This window comes from Hipposideros armiger, unplaced genomic scaffold (assembly GCF_001890085.2).
Source record: "Hipposideros armiger isolate ML-2016 unplaced genomic scaffold, ASM189008v1 scaffold_331, whole genome shotgun sequence".
In the NCBI taxonomy this organism is placed as follows: Eukaryota; Metazoa; Chordata; class Mammalia; order Chiroptera; family Hipposideridae; genus Hipposideros; species Hipposideros armiger.
This window is the reverse complement of record NW_017731681.1, coordinates 875566-891204: the sequence shown is the minus strand read 5'-3', so window position 1 is coordinate 891204 and position 15639 is coordinate 875566. Positions and strand designations below refer to the sequence as shown.

The 15639-nt window shown below is 42.8% G+C and overlaps 1 protein-coding gene across 1 annotated transcript in view; it reads right to left on the bottom strand.

Annotated features, from left to right (window-relative positions):
- ILRUN (inflammation and lipid regulator with UBA-like and NBR1-like domains) overlaps positions 1-15639 on the bottom strand; it is a 95453-nt gene that overhangs the window by 15117 nt on the left and 64697 nt on the right. Inside the window, exon 4 of the mRNA XM_019660918.1 lies at positions 2212-2540. Within this exon, the coding sequence (XP_019516463.1) occupies positions 2212-2540 (329 nt within the window). The remainder of the gene's footprint in view (positions 1-2211; positions 2541-15639) is intronic.

Genomic DNA, 15639 nt, shown 5'->3' with positions numbered 1-15639 from the left:
GGGGCCCTCTGGCATCCCAAGCGAGTTCTTAACCACCGCGCCACTCGGCCAGCCCACTTCTTTTATTTTTCACGTCTCCTACTGAACAATGTACAGTGCTCTAAACAATGCACAAATGTGTTAACAAATACTTACTGATGACTATTTATACCCCATCCCATTCCTAAGGAGCCCTAAGAGGTGGAGCTGACTCAAGCCAGAAATACTTTCAGCAAACTTGCTGGTTGCTCACAAAGTGCTTTCTGAATAAGATTCTGCTTAAATTAAAAAAAAAAAAAAAAGGGAGGCTCCAGTTTCTCTGGGATCTAAGTGCCACATTCTCAATGCATTACATACAACAGTCTCCTTGGATATCGTCTTTGATGAGAACCTTTCTCTGTGGCTCTTCAAGTGCTACTGCTGAATGATGCTACAGAATTCATGAAAAAAAATCTGTGGTAACCTGAGTTCATCAACCTCAAGAAATATCTCAATAGTCTCACCGTAGCCCAGCCCTTCTGAAAAAGCAGTATGCTGGGACCTCAATTGAGGCTGGTAGGTAATCCATTCTGACACTGCACACCCCCAAACACACCTGGGCCAGGGCAAACAGAGCTGGTTAAAAGGCATCAGTCCCTAAAGCCCTAAAATAAGGAACAGAAAACAGCTCACAGGTTCACAGTTCAGGAAGATGAGTGCAGTGTCCTGGCCTGGAACACCAGCCCTCTCCTAAGACTACAGTGATGACCGAGCCAGGTATTTCACAGGTGGGTAAAGGGGCTTCCATTATAAAAAGTACTGGAGCAACCAGTTTTGCTTCCTGCAACTCTCATCTTCCCATTAAACTCAACTGCCTCAAGTTCCTGTTCTAAGAAGGCATCCTAGAGCCTGTATCACCCAGAACAGTCACACTCTGAAGGGTTAAATTTAAGGAAGAAAAATCTGGAGCAACAGTGGCTTAGAGGAAAATCTTTGATTAAGTGTTAAGATGTGAAGTCTTTCCTCAAATACAGACAATTTACCGCCTTGCCAATTTACTTCTCTTATATCCTATAGAACTAACATGACTCCACAGAATCTGTTATAATGACTATCCAATCAGCCAATAAATCAATCCTTTTCTATACCACTAGTGAATGAAGTTCCTCTTACTAGACCATGTGGAGAAAGAGTATTCACATCACCAGGTTTCTTAATTTGCCTCCTGATCTACACCATATACAAAGCACTGGTCAGAAAAATACCATTCTTACAACAGAGCAACTCGTCCCTCAAATAAACATCAATTTTATTTTTAAAATGTTGAGGGTAAAGGCCAACACAAAGCAAGGACAGACTTAAGAGTGATACGATTATACGGGTGGGATGCTGGGCCAAGCATGCAGCATGACCAAGCAGAGAAGAATGCACAGGGAAGGGCACTGGCCCGCACCACATGGACCACCAGCAACAGTGAGCTCTCAGCACCAGGGCTTATTCAACCAACCAAAACCAACAACCAGGAACCATCATCACCTTAGCGGCGTGTGGAAGACACTGCGTAATCAAATAGCATAAAGAGAAACAGATCGAGAAATCGAACACCCAGGAGAGTGTCTCAGAACAATCAGAATATTTAAAGTCATGGTTAACTCAACAAGAATTCTCTTATTCCCCACACGTGAAAAGTCAAAATATCACTTGGGCCACTCTGGGTCGTAGATGAGGAGGCCACACAGACTGAAAAGACATCAACAAGAAGACATACAAACAAGGTAACTGAGGGGAAAGCCCAACAACATTTAGGATAAATAATTGAGCTTGTCTTTTTCCTCAGAGAAAAGATATAAAACAAAACAAAATCCCACCCCCAAAAAAAAAAAAAAAAAGTAGGAACCAACCCCAAAGGTGTGCTGTTGCTCTAAGCTTAGTATATGTTTACGATGGAAGCATGGCTGGTGATATTTTGACTTTCTTTTCTTTAAATGCTAAAGGTAAACAACTTTGTTGTTTCAACACCCAAACCAGAGCAGAGAGACAGTAGTAAATTATAAATGTGGATGAAGTAATATCCACAGGACATGAAGACGGGGAGGGGGGAGGGGAGAAGGGGTAGGTTCTGTGTTGTTGCTGTTGGCAGGAGAGCTAAGCAGTCTTAAAGAACATTCTAGGATTGTAAGTTTGCCATGAAGGGGTATCACAGATCCCAAGGCCCACCACCTACCCCTTCTCCTCTTCTCCGAGGGCACCTACCTTACTGTAAGTCACTACTGATAAGTTGTTTGCGTGACTGCTGGGGGACAGATTTACAGAGTTCTGTGAGAGTCTATTCTCATCTTGCTCGGTTTGGTCAGGAGCAGGAGCCCATGTGTTTTTGCTGATCGAGTCGAACTCGGAACCCCCAGGGTCTTTTAAGTTGTTTTCATCTGATTGTCGGTTCTTTTGGGGAGAGGCAAACGGGTTGAAGTTTCCTTCTACCTTGCGATGTGGCTGTGTGTTGAACTCCGTTTCAAAAGATGACAGCTGCTGCGTTACTCCTAAAAGTCCACCCACCTCCACACTGAGAATCACCCAGATGACATCTGAAATAAAAAGGCAACTCATGTCAATGGCAGGCATACCCTCGACCCCAAAGCAACCACCCCCAAAAACCCCAACCACCCCCCAAACCATGGAAAGAAGTGTTCTATATGCTAGCTAAGCAGCTAGCTGACAGTGGCCCAGTACATTTACAGTGCATGAAGCTCTACAAGTTCAAACTCTGGTACAAATTCAGTAGAGGTCTGCAGTGAGATTCATGAAACTATTTGTAAAAAGGTTACCAGGTGATTCTGGTGCACAGCCATATTTGGAAATCATTACTCTAGAGAACAATGATCAATATATAGAAAACCAAAAGATATTTTCCCAGAATTACAAGTTCTTTGTGGTTTTTGCTTTATTTTTCATGTGTTTAATTCAGAAAACTCTGGGCAGGCATAATTCTTGAGTCAAAAAAATGCTTATAATTACTAAAACTGCTACATATCAACTGCCTCCCACCTCTTTGGGCAATTTAGATGACCATATATTGTCCTAACTAGGTCAACTGAGAGCGAGAGAAGGCGCTATTAATAATTACACCAGGACACAGGTATCAACCAGTACTAACCCTGACATATTAGGACAGGTATCACCCTGGCTATTTCCATGATCTATGTGATCAAAAGATACCAAAAATTCAGTATGTCTCAGACTTTCTACAATAATTCAATTTAATACCAAGTTCGCCTTTCTGTCAGATAAGGAAACCCTACTATCTACATTGAAACCATAAGAGATTCATTTTAAAAGGTGCTCCACAGAACTTTTGGCCATAATTCAGTTGTTTATTTCCTCAACTGCCAAAGCTATGGGTTCAAACTAGAATAAACAAAGTTGCAGTTTCCTTTGATGTCCAGCACCTCAATTCAGAGAACAGTGGCATCTACTTTCCTGCTGGAAGGTTTTCAAAAAGCAAGCTACAGAAAGGCCAAGAAGCTTTGAAGTGTGAACCCTGCTGAAGACAAACATAAAAAATTGTCCAGGCACCTAAACAACTACTGTAATTAAAATTGACAGGAAAAGGCAAATCAACTTCATCAGTCAGCTACATGGAAATACAGACAATATATAAGTAAAGAAAGTAGGGAAGGAAGCTGAAAAAAACCCTCTTGGGCTGTATTTACTCTCAGTTTGGGTTCTGTGCATGAGGAAGGGGGCCTTCGGGTGTCAGGTGGTCATAAATACTCAATGTGAGGTTGGTGGTTTGGGAGCTGCAGTAAGAGCTGGGTGGCATCCAAACAGCTAGGAGCCAGAAGCCTAGAAAGTGGAGATGCACTGACATCTGGTGTTCACGTCGAGGATTAGCAACACTTTCCACCTGGGGAGAAGAGAAAGCCACCAGCAGCGCTGGCATGACTCACGGGAATGGGCATCCATTCAGACACCCTTATTAAAGCAATGTGAATCCTCGTGGAAACGAGTACCACGGCAGTCCAACCTGTTGATCCAACGCCATCAGCCAGGACACGCCGCATGCCACCTCACTGAGAAGTCCAGGACGGGGCCAGCTACGGTGGGTCAGAGCACTTTCATCCCAGGCTCTAAGTCAATCTCACAAACCAGTATGATATGCATGTGCCTTAACAAACAACTTCAGGGCAGGCAGCCCGAGAAAGAGCCATTCCATGCTCTTCTGTCCTATCTTTCTAACAAAAGCAACATCCTTCACTCTGTGTGTGTTTTTCCCCAAATGAACACATTCTGTTTGACAGTACATTGATTCCTACTTGTCTTTCATCCATCTGTTTTCCAAAATCCTCTCAGAAGTACACGATATGTTGTGTGCACTCAACTACAGGTAATATGCTTCGTTCTCTTAGCTCAGGAAACTAAATGCTTATGAGAAAGGACTGTCTTCTGAGGGCTGTTATCAGTATATGAGACTAATGACATTTCCCCACCCCCGCCCTGGGCTCTGAGAACTAAAGCTTCTTTAAACTCACTGGGCCTGATCATACTTAAGCCACCAAATTCTATTCACCTTGGCTCCTTTTCTATACTTCTGTTCACAGATTCTACACAGTATCTGTAAAAGAAATGTCATTTAAGAAGTCACTGATTTGTAAATACCAACAACAAACACTCCAGCTCTGATCCGCCAAAGCTACTTCCATGATGGGTCATTACGAACAGTAAAATATGCCTTCTACACAGTATAATCTGAATGGTCTGGCACTACCTGTATACATCCCATTTCAGGGTGTGTTCTTCCCATGTGTGTGTGTTTAACCAAAATAAAAAGGATGGTGAAGATGGGTTCAATAAGCTTGTTTCAGAGAGGTTGACCATTTCCTGTTCTTGCCAGAATGCCTTGATTACTGACATAAGAACTGCCAGTCAGATGTTTTACCATCTCTGACAATAAAATTACAGCTGTAAGGAAGCTTAGGGGTCATCTAACGGGTAGAAGTGATGGGCTAAGATCAGATTTCAAGTTAGAGGCCAATGTATATGATGACCAAGAACTAACTACTCTCAGTATAGCTTTTTAAACTCACACTTGTTTCTTCCCAACAGCAACTTGGGAAGTGTATCCAGGAAACTAAAGATATAATTAAGTCAGTTCTATTATATTTCCCAGGCCATAGTAGCTTTATACCTACAGACATATGTTCTTTGGCACCAGTATCAAATAAATGGGTCAAGAAGACGTTCTAGAAAAGAAATCAAGAAAGTAGAATCAAGTGCCAAGCCTACACAATCAGGGATTAGTAAGCAAATCAGGAAATTGATTTTAGAATGTCTTGCTTTAAGGTGATTTTTTAAACGCTCCTGAGCCAGAACTTTAGAGCTAGAAGATACTATAAACATTATTTCATTCAACGCATCCCTTTTACATATGATAAGACCTTTCATAATAAGTATAAAGTTGGAACAATGTGGTAAACAAAATAAATAACGAAGTATTGAATTATAACTCAAAGTATAAAATAAATACATGAGTCCATAGTTATATAAATGACTACATGGGAGAGAAGAGACAAACTTCCGTACAGAAAAATTTCAAATAATATAGATTCCAAGAGGTGGGGCTTAATTTTATACATCCCCCAACCCACCATGAGGGTGGGCTAGACTTAGTGTTTGCTTCCAAAGAATAGAGCAGGGAAAGAGAAAAACAGTAACTTTACAGCTGGAGAAACTGGCAAATCAACCACTTAACCAGTGATCAAGGTTACCATCCAGTGAAGTTATGTAAATATCAAGTACCCTGGATAGGGCTTCACCTCTGTGGTATTCTTCCTCAAACCCATAACATCAGCCTAATCATGAGGGAAATATCAGACAAACTCAGACTGGGGGACATTATACAGGACACCTGCCAGTATTTCTCAAAACTGTCAGGGGTCATGAAAAACATGGAAAGATTGAGAAATTGTCACAGACCAGAGGAGACTGGGAGACATGACAACTAAGTGTAATGTGGTACCCTAGGCTGGATTTTGGGACACAAAGAGGTTGTGAATGGAAAAGCTGACAAAATTTACATAAAGTCTGGAGTTCAGTTAACAGTAATGTACCAGGGCTGATGCCTTCATCCTGACAAGTGTGCCGTAGTTATGTAGACACTAACACTGGGGAAGGCAGGTGTATGGCAACTCTGTATCATCTCTGAAACTTTACTGTAAATCTCAAATCGTTTCAGAGTCAAGTCTACTAAAAGAAATTAGCATAGCATTAAAAATTGTATTTTCAGACACTGAGAGGAAAAGCTGCAACAGAGCCAACGCAAACCATTCTCTCTGCAGTGAACTGACTACAAGGAGAGTGCTCTGACCCAGTAGCAAGTAGAACAGGTTGTAGCAGGGCCAGGGGGAAGGGCCTGCACATGCTCAAATACTTCAGAGGCTCAGAGAGACCACTGTATCAACCATACACGAGTCACTCCTGTCTGCAGGGAGATCGCTCTTTTCCAGTGCAACCCCTTCTGGGTACAGCAATAGGGCCAGTTAACTGTCTTCAGGGAGAACAGCACAAATGCACCATCAACTGTACAAACAAGCTGTCGCCCTGATATGGTGGCTGGGCTGAGGCTGCGGGGTTCATTCCAGAACCTACCTCTAGCTTGCACACAATGCAAACAGAAGCCACTCAAAGCAAGCAGCAACTGTGGTATCGACAGGTCGGTCTGGGCTTCCCAAGGGGAAAAGGCCAGAGGACTTGGGAAAGCACCACTTTGAAAAATCCAGCTTACAAGGACACCTCAGAGCAGTTCTAAGTGTGGCCAGGGCTGAAATCTTGTAGGTTTCTGATGTCTACAACCACCACCTCGGGCTTGTCCCCAAGAGCTGTGAGATAAGAATGCCACAGCACAAGCAGACATAGGCTGGTTTAGTCAGAATCTACATGGAAGATTACCATGGAGGCCACTTCTAGCGTTGGCGGTTGTGGATTCAAATCCTTCCTAAAGCTCAATGAATCTTCAAAGCACAACAGGAACCTCCCATTTCTCCTGAGGACCGAGAACAACTTGGGTCTGAGAGGTAAACGGGTATCAGTCAGCGGCTGGGCTATGAGCTATGGACTCCCATTTCTCCTCTGCAGGATAGCTGGGTCTGTAGCACCTAGCTCCAGTGCGAAAGGCTTGAGAGTCTGAGCACCAGCTGTCTCGTGGCCTGAAACATGTCCTGACAGTAAGCAGTACAGGGGTCGGTATTATGAGCAGGCCTCCTCATCCTTGTGTCCATCTCTTGGAACTGCCCAGGTAACAGTGTGTGTACACTATAAGAAGGCACTTCCCGCTGTCCTTGCACTAATCTGCCTGGTGTCACCTTCCAGTCTGCATTCCCACATTTACTCAACTCAGTAAGTAGCCTAGCACCCATGGCACATGCCCAGGCACTCAGATGCTTTCACGACGTCTATCAACACACCACCCACCTCATCGCCTAAGGGAGAAGAGGGCAGAGGCAGGCACCATCAGTTCATCAGCTCCTCAGAGGGCAACTTCTGATTTCTGGGCTTAGGCCCATTTACAGCCGGTGACTGTAAACACTGCTTTCCCACCCATCCTGCCACAAAAGTGCATTAGAAACTCATTCCTTAGTATTATTCTCAGAAATTTCCTTTTAAAACGACCTTCAAAAGACTATATTAAGTTAACTTAACCTCATTATCAAGTCAACAAATGGACAAGAGTTCACTTAGGGGAAAAGAAAGAGAAGCCTAAGGAACAGCCGTGGAAGACTGGGTGAGCTGAGACAGTGAAGGGTCCCTGGTGCCCATAAGAGGGAGAGGAGCTCAGGAAGATAAGTTCAAATGGCAACAATAAAGGAACTATTTCTACTTCACAATTTTTCAAATCATGCCCTACTTATATTCATGAGCTTTTACCTTAAACGGGGAGGTGGTAAGTACATAGATTATTTAATCACTTATTCATTTGCTTGAAGTCTTAAAAAACAATGATCCCTATACTTCCCCAAACCAGTAAAATCAGTGCCATGGAACTAAAAGAGTAAAAATATGTCTGAGATGGCCAGCCGAGTGGCTCATTGGTTAAGAGTTGGCTTGGGAGCGTGAGCTCTGAGCACCAGGGCTGCCGGTTCAGGTCCCACATGGTCCAGTGATGCTGCACCCTCTATAGCTAAGATGGTGAACAACAGCTTGACTTGGAGCTGGGCTGCTGTAGGCTGCAGTGGGCTGCCGTGAGCCGCCATGAGCGGCCGTCCAATGGCCGATAACCCATCTGCCTCAGCCGGGAAGAGCGCAATGATCATAATACCAACATGGGCCAGTGAAGCAACGTTCTCCACAACTAGACTGAAGAACAAAAGGACAGCAACTTGTCTGTTCCCCTTCCCCAATGCTGTTCCCCTCCCCCAATTCCCCAATAAAATCTTAAAAAAAAAAAAAAAGTCTGAGACAAAAGATGAAAATCAGCTCACAATGAAAAAAGAAAAAATAACCCTGCTATTAACTGGGCTGGGAGGACAGACACAGATAAAGGCAGGTACAAGGTTAACAAGGTCATACAGCAGATGTAAAATGCCAAACCACCCTCTTTGAATAGCTACAGCTTTCTTACCGACGATGCCCAGACCCGCTTGGTTACAGCCATCTGTTACTGAGGACACCCAACTGCCATACTGCCCTTGTCTCATGACAGCACCCAACTCCTAATTAAGCCTCCCTTCTAATCCTGCCTCAGAAGAAGCAGCCAATCCCAAACTGACCCCCACATCCCTGAGAGCCTCTTCAGAAGTGTGCAACAGCAACCCACACCTCACAAAAGAAGCCTCTTCCCTTATCCTTCTGACTGCATTGAGAGATCAGCCTGTCGGTTTGAACCCTCTGCCTGACCTCAGCATCACTTACAGCTAAATAATTTTGAAAATGAAGAACAAAGTTGGAGGTCTCACACTTTCTGATTTCAAAACTTATTACAAAACTACAGTAATCAAAATCGCATGGTACTGGCAGAAAGACGACATACAGGCCACGGAAAAGAATGAAGAGCTCAGAAATAAACCCTTCTATTTATGGTCAAATGACTTCTGACAACAGTGCCAAGACAACTCAAAGGGGAACGACAGTCTTTTTCCACAAATGGTACTGGGAAAATTGGATATCCACATGCAAAACAATGAAGTTGGACCTTACACCATATAAAAAAATTAACTAAAAATGGATCACATTGGATTTGGAAATGATTTCCTGGATATGACACCAAAAGCACAGGTAACCCAAGAAAAAAGATTAATTGCATTACATTAAAATGAAAACTTTTGTACATCAAAGGACACAATCAACAGAGTGAAAAGGCAAACCACGGAATGGAGAAAATATATGCAAATCATGTATGTCATAAGGGGCTAATACGCAGAATTATAAAGAACTCTTACAAAATAAAACAAATTACCTGATTAAAAAATGGGCAATGGACTTGAACAGACAACATGAATGGTCAACAAGCACATGAAAAGGAGCTCAGCATCACTCATCATTAGGGAAATGCAAATCAAAACCATAAAGAGATACCTCCTCACACCCATTACGATGGCTACTATCAAAACCCAGAAAGTTAAGTGTTGGTGAGGGTGTGGAGAAACTGGAACCCTGTGCACTCTTGGTGAGAGGGTAAAACAGTACAGCTGCTATGGAAAACTGTATGGCAGCTCCTCAAAAAATTAATAATAGAATTGCCACATGGTCTAGCAATTCCACTTCTAGGTGTTTGCCCCAAAGAACTAAAAGCAGGGCCTTGAACAGTTGTACACCCACTTTCATAGCAGCATTATTCCATAATACCAAAAGGTAGGAATAATCCAAGTATACACTGATGGATTAATGGATTTAAAAAGTATGGTATAGGGCCGGCCGAGTGGTGCATTGGTTAAGAGTTGGCTTGGGACGCCAGAGGGCCCTGGTTCGGATCCCACATATGAGGGCCAGTGACACTGCCCTCTACAGCTAAGATGATGAACAATAGCTCAACCTGGAGCTGGGCTGCTGTGAGTCGCCAGCGACGGTGTAGGCTGCAGCCCCTGCTGCAGTAGGTTGCCATGGGCTACCGTGTGTAGCCAACAGCCAGCGTGAGCAGCCGTCCAGAAGCCAGCGACAGATATGCCTCACCCGGGAAGAGCGCAATGATGGTGCCAACTTGGGCCAGTGAAGCAACGTCCTCCACAACTAGGCTGAAGAACAAAAAGACAGCAACTTGTCTGTTCCCCTTCCCCCAATTCCCCAGCGATGTTCCCATCCCCCAATTCCCCAATTTAAAAAAAAAAATCTTTAAAATAAAAAGAGTTGGTGTGGGACACCAGCTCTGTGCAGCAGGGCCCAGTTTGGATCCCACATTAGGGCCAGTGATGCTGCGCCCTCTACAGCTAAGATGGTGAACAACAACTCGACCTGGAGCTGGGCTGCTGTGAGTTGCCAGCGACCACGTAGGCTGCAGCCCCTGCTGCAGTGGGCTGCCATGAGCTACTGGGAGTGGCTGACAGCTGTGTGAGCTGCTTTGAGCCACTGTGAGCGGCCGTCCAATGGCTGGCAACCGATCTGCCTCACCAGGGAAGAGCGCAATGATAATACCAACATGGGCCAGTGAGGCGATGTCCTCCACAACTAGACTGAAGAACAAAAGAACAGCAACTTGTCTGTTCCCCTTACCCAATTCCCCAATGCTGTTCCTCTCCCCCAATTCCCCAATAAAATCTTTAAAAAAAAAAAAGTATGGTATATACACACAGTGGAATAATTCAGCCTTAAAAAGGAAATTCTGACACATGCTACAAGCTGGATGAACCCTCATGACGTACGCTAAGTGAAATAAGCCAGTCACAAAAGGACAAATACTGTATGATACCACTTATAAATGAGGTACTCGGAGTAGTCTGATTTACGGAGGGGCAGCGGGGAGATGAAGGAATTACCTTTAGTTCGTTTAGTGGGTGCAGAGTGTTAGGCCCTGTTTACCAGGAGCAGAAACCTCATCTTCAAAGCCATCTTGCCTCCTTTGTACTTTGTACCTGCTGCCTTGTGTTTGTCTCCTAGAGGCTTCAAGATCAGCAGGCCTGGGTGTTCCAGATGGTGGCCTGGGGGCCAGGGTGTGGAATCTGAGGGCTTGGTCACAACCCCAAACCCTTTGTTGCCAGAGACAATGAAAATGAAACCCCCACCCCTCTACCCCAAGCACCGAAGGTGGAACAGCCTCATGAGCCCCACCTCCTATAAAACTCCAAACGCTTTTTTGCTTGGGGAGGCTATGATCTTTTCTAGCCTGAACTCCAGCAGCTCAAACACGCCAAATAAATTCTAACAGACCAATTTTGGTCTCCTGGGACTCATTCCTCCAGCAGTGCCTAACAGTTTCAGTTTTGCAAGATAAAAAGAGTTCAGGAGATAGACAGTGGTGATAGTTGCATAACAATGTGAATGCACATAATGTCATTGAACTATATACTTTAAAATGGTGAAGAAGGTAAATTTTGTTATGTGTATTTCACCACAATGAATTGGAAAAAAAAAAAAATCCTGAGGCCCAGTAACTTGAAGTTAGTTGCTCAAGGTCAATCAGTAATGTATTATTGTAGGTGGCAGAATCAAAACCAGAAGTCAGATCTTTTTAATCTTGGTCTAGTGCTTATCTATAATACCATGCGGCACTCCCTCCCACCCCTGGTCAGTTTTGAGAGTTCCACCAATCAGAAAATAGATAACACTATTCCTGGAAGAAAAGATGGAAATATTAACATCCTAATAATTTAAACTTTTGTAGCAGAATAGAGCATGTAGTCCAATTGTAGAAAATTAATATGTCATGAAAGGACATTTAAGCAACTTAAATTACTAATTTAAATTTCAAAGTACCATTATGTTTAAAGATAATGCAGAGAATCAAAACTATAGCTACAGCACATTAAGAGATAAATGTATGCAATTGGCATAAAATACACAGATCAAAACTGGCATTTTAACAATCGTTTTGGCATTAATGTTGAAAAGCACCTAAATAAGGCATTGGATTAAGTTGGCTTAACATGTAAATATTGTCCATTTTATAAGCAAACAGGTAGAAAAATGGCTGGTATTCTTATTCCTTCACTACTTCAGCTAAATTTCTGAATGAGTCTGATTGGGGCATACTTGGTGCTTCTTGGTATCTGTAGCATTTGTATCAAAGGATATTTAAAAATAGAATACTGGAGCAGAAAAAGTACTTCCAAGTAAATATTTGGTTCAACTATCAGAAAGTCAAATTTTAGACTAGCAATTGATTTATTTAATTCGACTTTAAATATCTTCATTAAAAAAAAAGGCATTCCTCTTGGTACACGTGCTTCTAAGGTAAGGTTTAACATAGGACTCTTTCTTACACCTTTCTACAGTCATTACTATGTATGTTTTAAATACTTAAAAGCATGACAAGACATAAGCCCATTTGTCTTTTTTTAGAAACTCAAACCCTAACTTCGACATAATTAGGGGCAAAAGGTGTAAAACAGCATTATTGACGGTAATTAGTTATCCTTGGTGAAAGCTTTTTCGACCTAGAGATTTCTGATCACGTACATGACATTAACTCTGTTCTCCCTTCCCTCTCCTCCTAAAAGGACAGCCTTTTTTTTTTTTTTTAGTCTCAGGCTTTGTTTCAGGCTTCAGGGAAACTGCTCAGCCAACATCATCGTCCTAGCTGGACCAGTGGGGGACTGATGCTGGAACTGGCAAAACCAAGAAAACAGTAGCTACGGCCCCTCAACCTTCTCTCTAAGGAGAGCTACATTATAGACCTCACACATTCACTGACAAATCAGACTCAAAGATATCGATAGAGCAGAACTTCCTGAATGTTTGTTTCTTCATTCCCCTCTCTCCCACCCCTACCCTCAGTTTTCACTTTTTTCTTCATTTCTTTGGTCTTACACAACTTTCACAAGCACCCATCCCTCTTCATTTCCACTGAAGGCCCTTAACAGGCCAAAGTATTTTCCTGGCTTGAATCTGGGCACAGAATTTTGGGATAGTGAATGATTATTCATCTCTAGACTTAAGTAGGTCTAGCAACATCCACCCACGGGGGATCTTAGGGCTCACTCATGGCTATGTGGACTTTTTTTTTTTTAAAGATTTTTTTTGGGGGGTTGGGGGGAGGGGAACAGCGTTGGAGGATCGGGGAAGGGGAACAGACAGGTAGACAAACTGCTGTTTTGTTCTTCAGTCTAGTTGTGGAGGACGTCGCTTCACTGGCCCATGTTGGTATGATCATTGTGCTCTTCCCGGGTGAGGCAATCGGTCGCCGGTAATTGGTTGGCTGCTTGTCATTGGTTGGCCACTCACAGCAGCTCCCGGTAGTTCACACTGGCTACCAGCTGCTCACGCTCCCTGCCAGCCACTCACGTAGGCTACTGCAGCCCACTGCAGCCCTGCTGCAGCCTACACCGTTGCCGGCAATTCACAGCAGCCCAGCTCCAGGTCGAGCTGTTGTTCATCATCTTAGCTGTGGAAGGCGAACGTCACTGGCCCTCAATGCAGGATCCGAACTGCAGCCCTGCTGCTCAGAGCTGGTGCTCCCAAGCGAGCTCTTAACCAGCTGAGACACTTGGCAGGCCCTATGTGGACTTCTTAATCCTACAAAAGGGAGTCAACTGGACCACCCACTCACATCTGAGCTACAGAGCATACAGTCGCCCTCTGGGACTCTCAATCTGGGCCACGACACATGACAGTTTGCTGCTCATCTCTCTTCCAGATGATGCATGCGTGTGACTGTTCCTCAGAGTACTATCACTTCCAATCTATCTCCCACTCTTTCGCACACCAAACCCTCAGCTCATACCAAGCTGCACTAGCCAGGCTCAAATGCAGTTTAAGTTTATTTATTGCAATCTGAAAATGTGGAACCTTCTCCTTGTTACCAATCTGAGTCTGTTTAGTTAAAATAGTGCATATTTGGGAAAGCCCTTGTAAGGCCATTTAAGCTAGAAAATTACTATTTTCTAATGCTCATTATTTTTCTTATTGAAGAGAAGCATTTTTAATACTTTATTATTTTTAAGACTTTATTTTTAGAGCAGCTATAGGTTCACAGCAAACTGAGGAGGTACATTTACCCTTTGCCTCTACATATGCACAGCCTCCACTATCATCATCCCACACCGAAGTGACATATTTGTTACAACTGATTAACCTACATGGACACATCATTATCACCCCAAATCCATAGTTACATTAGGGTTTACTCTTGGTGGTGTACATTCTATGGGTTTTGATAAACATATAATGACATGTATCCACCACTATAATATCATACAAAATAGTTTAAATGCCCTAAAAATCCTCTGAGTTCTGTCTATTCATCCCTCCTCCCTGAGCTCCTGGTAACCACTGATCTTTTTACTGTCTCCACAGTTTTGCCTTTTCCCAAATGTCATATAGTTGTAATCATACAGTATATAGCCTTTTCACAGTGGCTTCTTTCACTTGATAACATACATTTAAGGTTCTTCCATGTCTTCTCATGAATTGAAAGCTCATTTCTTTTTAATGCTGGACAGTACTCCATTGTCTGGATGGACCAGTTTATTTATCCATTCACGTACTGACAGATGGTCTTGGTTGCTTCCAAGTTTTGGCAATTATGAATAAAACTACTATAAATATGGTAAAAGTATTTTAGTTTTTAAAGAAACTGTCAAACTGTCTTCCATTGTGACTGTACCATTTTTATACTCCTGCCAGCAATAAATAAGAGGTCCTGTTGCTTCAATCCTCACCAGGGTTTGGTAATGTCAGTGTTCTAGATTCAGGCCATTCTAATAGGTCGGTATTGGTAACTCGTTTTAATTTAATTTGTAATTCTCTACTGACATGATGTTGAGCATCTTTTCATATGCTTATCTGCCACCTGAGTATCTTCTTTGGTGAGATATCTATCCAACTCTTTCACCCTTTTTTGTTTCTTTTTTTAGCTGAGCCATCCTGCCACCCATTTTTTAATTGGGTTGTTTTCTTATTATTGAGTTTTAAGAGCATTAGATAATAGTCCTTTATCAGATATCTTTTGCAAATTTTTCTCTTAGTTTGTGTCTTGTCTTCTCATTCTCTTGATACTATCTTTCGGAGATCAAAAGTTTCCAATTTTAATGAAATCCAGCTTATCAATTCTTTCTTTCACAGATCGTGCCTTTGGTGTTGCATTTAAAATGTCACTGCTGTACACCCATGGTCATCTAGACTTTCTCCTGTTATACTCTAGGAGTTTTATAGTTTTGTAGTTTACGTTTAGTTTTATAATCCATTTTGAGTTAACTTTTGTGAAGACGGTAAGTTCTGTGTGTAGATTCATTTTTTTTGCATGTAGATGTCTAGTTACCACTTGTTGGAAAGACTTTTCTCCAGTGCATTGTCTTTGCTCCTTAGTAGAAGATCAGTTGACTATATTTGTGTCGGTCTACTTATGGGCTCTCTATTCTGTTCCACTGACATATTTATTTATTCTTTCTTTTTTTTTAAAAAAAAGATTTTATTGGGGGATGGGAACAGCGCTGGGGAATTGGGAGGAGGGGAACAGACAAGTTGCTGTCGTTTTGTTCTTCAGTCTAGTTGTGGAGGACGTTGCTTCACTGGCCCAAGTTGGCACCATCACTGCGCTCTTCC